Source organism: Chiloscyllium plagiosum, chromosome 3, assembly GCF_004010195.1.
Source record: "Chiloscyllium plagiosum isolate BGI_BamShark_2017 chromosome 3, ASM401019v2, whole genome shotgun sequence".
Classification (NCBI taxonomy): Eukaryota; Metazoa; Chordata; class Chondrichthyes; order Orectolobiformes; family Hemiscylliidae; genus Chiloscyllium; species Chiloscyllium plagiosum.
The window spans coordinates 132196291-132201241 of NC_057712.1; the positions used below are offsets into that span (position 1 = coordinate 132196291).

Genomic DNA, 4951 nt, shown 5'->3' on the forward strand with positions numbered 1-4951 from the left:
CCCCTCTAGCTTATCTCTCCACGCTTCAGGCTCTTTGCCTTTATTCCTGATGAAAGGTTTTTGCCCGAAATGTCGATTTCGAAGCTCCTTGGATGCTGCCTGAACTGCTGTGCTCTTCCAGCACCACTAATCCAGAGACATTAGCTCTGTTTCTATCTCCAAATATAATGTCAGACCTGCTGAGTCTGTCCAGCAATTTCTGATTTTGTTCCAAACCTTATTTCAGATTTCCAGTATCCACAGTATTGTGCTATTACCTAGGAATTCCCTTTTGAATTGCTTCCAGTTAAATATGGGGACAAAAGCTATGCACACTTCTTCAGATGTGATCTCACCAACACCATGTACTATTGTAACAAGATGCCCCTATTTGCCCCTGACAATAAATGGCAAATTTCCAGTTGCCTTCTTGGTTACCTACTGTAGCTGTATGTTAATAGTTTGTGTTACATGCATAAGAACACGCAGATCCCTTTCTGCTGCACTTTTTTGAGTGTCCCTGCACTGAACTAATAGACTGCCATTTGATTCTTCCTCTCAAAGTGCAATGACCTCAAACATCCCTTCATTAAACTCTGTCTGACAAGTTTTTGCCTACTCCCTCAAACAATTTATGTTCTCTTGCAGATTTGTTAAGTCCATATCACATGTTGTCCCAAGTATGTGTGTATCACCATCAAATTCTGCCCCATCCTCCAAGTTATTAGTGTGCATAGTAACTAACTGAGGCCCTAGGACTGATCCTTGTGCATACCATGAGTTATGTCTAGCCAATGTGAAAAAGACCCATAAGTCCAAATTCTCCATCTTCTGCACATTAATTAATCCTGAATCCATACTATGACAAAACGACCATTACCACTACCACAAGCTTCCAGTTTGTATAATAACCTTTTACGTGACAGCTTATTGAATGCCTTCTGGTAATCTAAATCCAAAACATTAACCCATTCCCTTTTATCAGGTCTGCCTGTTATAGTTTCATTGCATTGTAGAAGATTTGCCAAACATGTATTCCTTTTCACAAAAAGATGCTGACTTGGTTTGATTACATTAAGTTTTTCTAAACATCCTATTTCTTTCTTAAGAATGGACAATTACATTATCTCATTGACAAATGTATGGCTACCTGTCCTTTATTTTCTTGTTTTCTGTGTTCCTCTCTTCTTGAAGAGGGGCATTATGTTTGTGGTTATCCAATCTGCTGGAACCGTCACCTTAAAATACATTTGCTGCTTATTCTGTGTGACACAGAAGTAGCCTTGTGTTGTAGATTCATCAAATTGAAACCTCATTTTCAGGTATACCTGGTCCTGATCCTGGCATGTCCTCCTGCGTTCTCCATTGAACCAATGTAGCAGCTGAGCCACTCTTCGTGATTGACCAATGAAGTTGATATGTTAAATTAGCGATTGTAAGTTGGAAAAGAATCAAATGTTTCTGTTGTTGTGGGAGATAATTGACCAAGACCAAATCCTCAAAGCAAATTAGAAAACAGCAAGCTGTCTCAGTAGAAAGTAATTCCTGAGGAATTGTAGCACAGATTACATTTTTTCCTTCTTGCTTTCCAGGCATAAATGAGACAAAGAACAATTTCTTATGTGTTGCATTAATGAAGAAATGAACTACTGAAAGAGTAAATAAGCATTAGTTCCTACCTGTGTTTAGTTCAATAAAATCTAATGTAATGCTGGAGGGGAGTTCCTCAATCTCCTGTTGGAAATTAGCATAGAACTCTATTTCTGATCGGAATTCATACAGACTGGGATTCCGATCCATGAATTTCTGTGCAAAATTGATCAGAAATAAATTATATAGATAAATTGACTCATGAAAGGTTTTGAGAGGCTACTTTCAAGAAATTCTATAAACTATTAAAGATGGCGACCACAAATATACAATATTTCATAATATGATCTCATAAGATTATTTCCAGTCTAATTAATCATACAATTTGTCCTGAGAGCTTGGTATATTATTAGAGGGCCTTGTCCCTTGCAGACAGAAAGAACATGTAGACATAATGTTGCTATTTCAACTCTGCAAATTACGTGACAGTAATTTCATTTCATTTCATTCAGGCTCATTCCAAAAGACAACTTGTTGGCCAACTTGATGCATCCCGATTACACTTAAAATGAGTAGCTTGTTTGGTCATTAGAGCAGTTAAAAGTTGACCACGTTATTGTGAGCTGGAGCCTTTTGCATGCCAGATTGGGTCAGGATAACAGATTTTCTATCCGAAAGTATATGTGTAAATCAGAAGGGATTTTACAATAATCAATGATAGTTGTCATGATCATCATTACTGGGACAAGTTCAATCTGCCCATTTTAACATTCAGAGTTCACTTGACAACCAATCAGCAATTTCTCCTCTTAAAGCTTAGATTTTTCTATCCCTTTAATTTGGTATTGCTTGAGAATTGATCTGACAAGACCATATGGAGCTGATGTGGGAAAACTGAGTCTGGTCTGCCATTCAAAGAATCATGGTTGACCTTGTAATCCCCAAGGAGGATAAAGTGAGGATTGCAGATGCTGGTGATCAGAGTCAAAAAGTGTTGTGCTGGAAAAACACAGCCAGTCAGGCAGCATCTGAGGAGCAGGCGACTCGACGTTTCGAGCATAAGCTCTTCAATAGGAATTAGGCTTGTGGGCCAAGGGCGCTGTGTGATAAATGGGAGAGGGGTGGGGCTGGAGGAAAGGTAGCTGAGAATGAAAGGTAGATGAAGGTGGGGGTGAAAGTGATAGGTCGGAGAGGGGATTGGAGCAGATAGGTAGGAAGGAAGATGGACAGGTAGGAACATTCAAGAAGGTGATGCTGAGTTGGAAGTTTGGAACTGGCATAAGGGGGGAGGCGAAATGGGGAAACTGGTGAAATCCATGTTGATCCCATGTGGTTGGAGGGTCCCATGGCGGAAAATGATGTGTTCTTCCTTCAGGCGTCAGGTGGTTAGGGTTTGACGGTGGAGGAGGCCCAGGACCTGCATGTTCTTAATGGAATGGGACGGAGATTTAAAGTGTTCAGTCACAGGGCTGTGGGGTTGGTTAGTGCAGGTGTCCCAGAGATGTTCTCTGAAATAATCCACAAGTTATTGTCCTATCTCCCCGATGTTGAGGAGGCTACATCGGGTGCAACAGATGCAGTAGATGACGTGTGTGGAAGTACAGGTAGATTTCTGTTGGATGTGGAAGGATCCTTTGGGGTCTTGGACAGAGTTGAGAGGGGTGCAGGTTTTGCACTTCTTGTGAATGGCAGGGAAAGGTGTTGGGAGGGGAGAGTAGGTTAGTGGGGGGCGTGGACCTGACAAGCGAGTCGTGGAGAGAATTGTCTCTCGAAATGCAGATGGGGGGAGGGACTTATATTTCTGGTGGTGGGATCTGTTTGTAGGTGGCAGAAATGGCGGAGGATGATGCGGTTTATCCGGAGGTTTGGGATTGGAAGGTGAGGACCAGGGGGACTCTGTTGCGACTGGAGAGTTGGGGTACAAGGGCAGAGGTGCAGGAAATGGAGGAGATGTGCTGAAGGGCATTGTTGACCACGTGAGAGGGCAAATTCCAGTCTTTGATAAAGGAGGCCATCTGGGATGTTCTACGGTGGAATTAGTTCTCCTGGGAGCAGATGCAGCAGAGGATTTGGGAATAAGGGATAGCAGGAGGCAGAGTGGGAGGAGGTGTAGTCCAAGTAGCAGTGGGAGTCCGTGGGTTTATATTAGATGTCCGTGTTGAGTCAGTCACTGGAAATGGAGATGGAGAGGTGCAGGGAGGGGAGGGAGGTGACTGAAGTAATCCAGGTGAACTTGTTTAAGACTAAAATTGGGCCCTTGAAGACAGAAACAGGGGAATATATTACAGGGAACAAAGAAATGGCAGAAGAATTGAATTGGTACTTCAGATCTGTGTTCACTGGGGAAGACAAGCAATCTCCCTGAGGTAACAGTGGCTAAAGGACCTGAACTTAAGGAAATTTATATTAGCCAGGAATTGGTGTTGGAGAGACTGTTAGGTCTGAAGGTTGATAAGTCCCCGGGGCCTGATGGTCTACATCCCAGGGTACTGAAGGAGGTGGCTCGAGAAATCGTGGATGCGTTGGTGATTATTTTCCAGAGTTCGATAGATTCAGGATCAGTTCTAGTGGATTGGAGGATGGCTAATGTTGTACCACTTTTTAAGAAAGGTGGGAGAGAGAAAGCAGGAAATTATAGACCAGTTAGTCTGACCTTAGTGGTGGGAAAGATGCTAGAGTCTATAATAAAGGATGAAATTACGACACATCTGGATAGTTGTAACAGGATAGGTCAGAGTCAGCATGGATTTATGAAGGGGAAATCATGCTTGACTAATCTTCTGGAATTTTTTGAGGATGTAACTCTGAATATGGACGAGGGAGATCCAGTGGATGTAGTATACCTGGACTTTCAGAAAGCTTTTGATAAAGTCCCACATAGGAGGTTAGTGAGCAAAATTAGGGCGCATGGTATTGGGGGAAAAGTACTAACTTGGATTGAAAGTTGGTTGGCTGACAGGAAACAAAGAGTAGTGATAAACGGCTTCATTTCGGAATGGCAGGCAGTCACCAATGGGGTACCGCAGGGATCAGTGCTGGGACAGCAACTTTTTACAATATATATTAATGATATAGAAGATGGTATTAATAGTAACATTAGCAAATTTGCTGATGATACTAAGCTGGGTGGCAGGGTGAAATGTGAGGAGGATATTAGGAGATTACGGCGTGACCTGAACAGGTTAGTTGAGTGGGCAGATGCATGGCAGATGTAGTTTAATTTGGATAAATGTATGGTTATCCACTTTGGTGGCAAGAACAGGAAGGCAGACTACTACCTCAATGGAATCAACTTAGGTAAAGGGGCAGTACAAAGAGATCTGGGTGTTCTTGTACACCAGTCAATGAAGGTAAGCATGCAGGTACAGCAGATAGTGAAGAA

The 4951-nt window shown here is 42.4% G+C and overlaps 1 protein-coding gene across 1 annotated transcript in view; it reads right to left on the reverse strand.

The window, feature by feature from the left end:
• LOC122540179 (dynein axonemal heavy chain 8-like) overlaps positions 1-4951 on the reverse strand; it is a 1249383-nt gene that overhangs the window by 646724 nt on the left and 597708 nt on the right. Inside the window, exon 28 of the mRNA XM_043675521.1 lies at positions 1659-1785. Within this exon, the coding sequence (XP_043531456.1) occupies positions 1659-1785 (127 nt within the window). The remainder of the gene's footprint in view (positions 1-1658; positions 1786-4951) is intronic.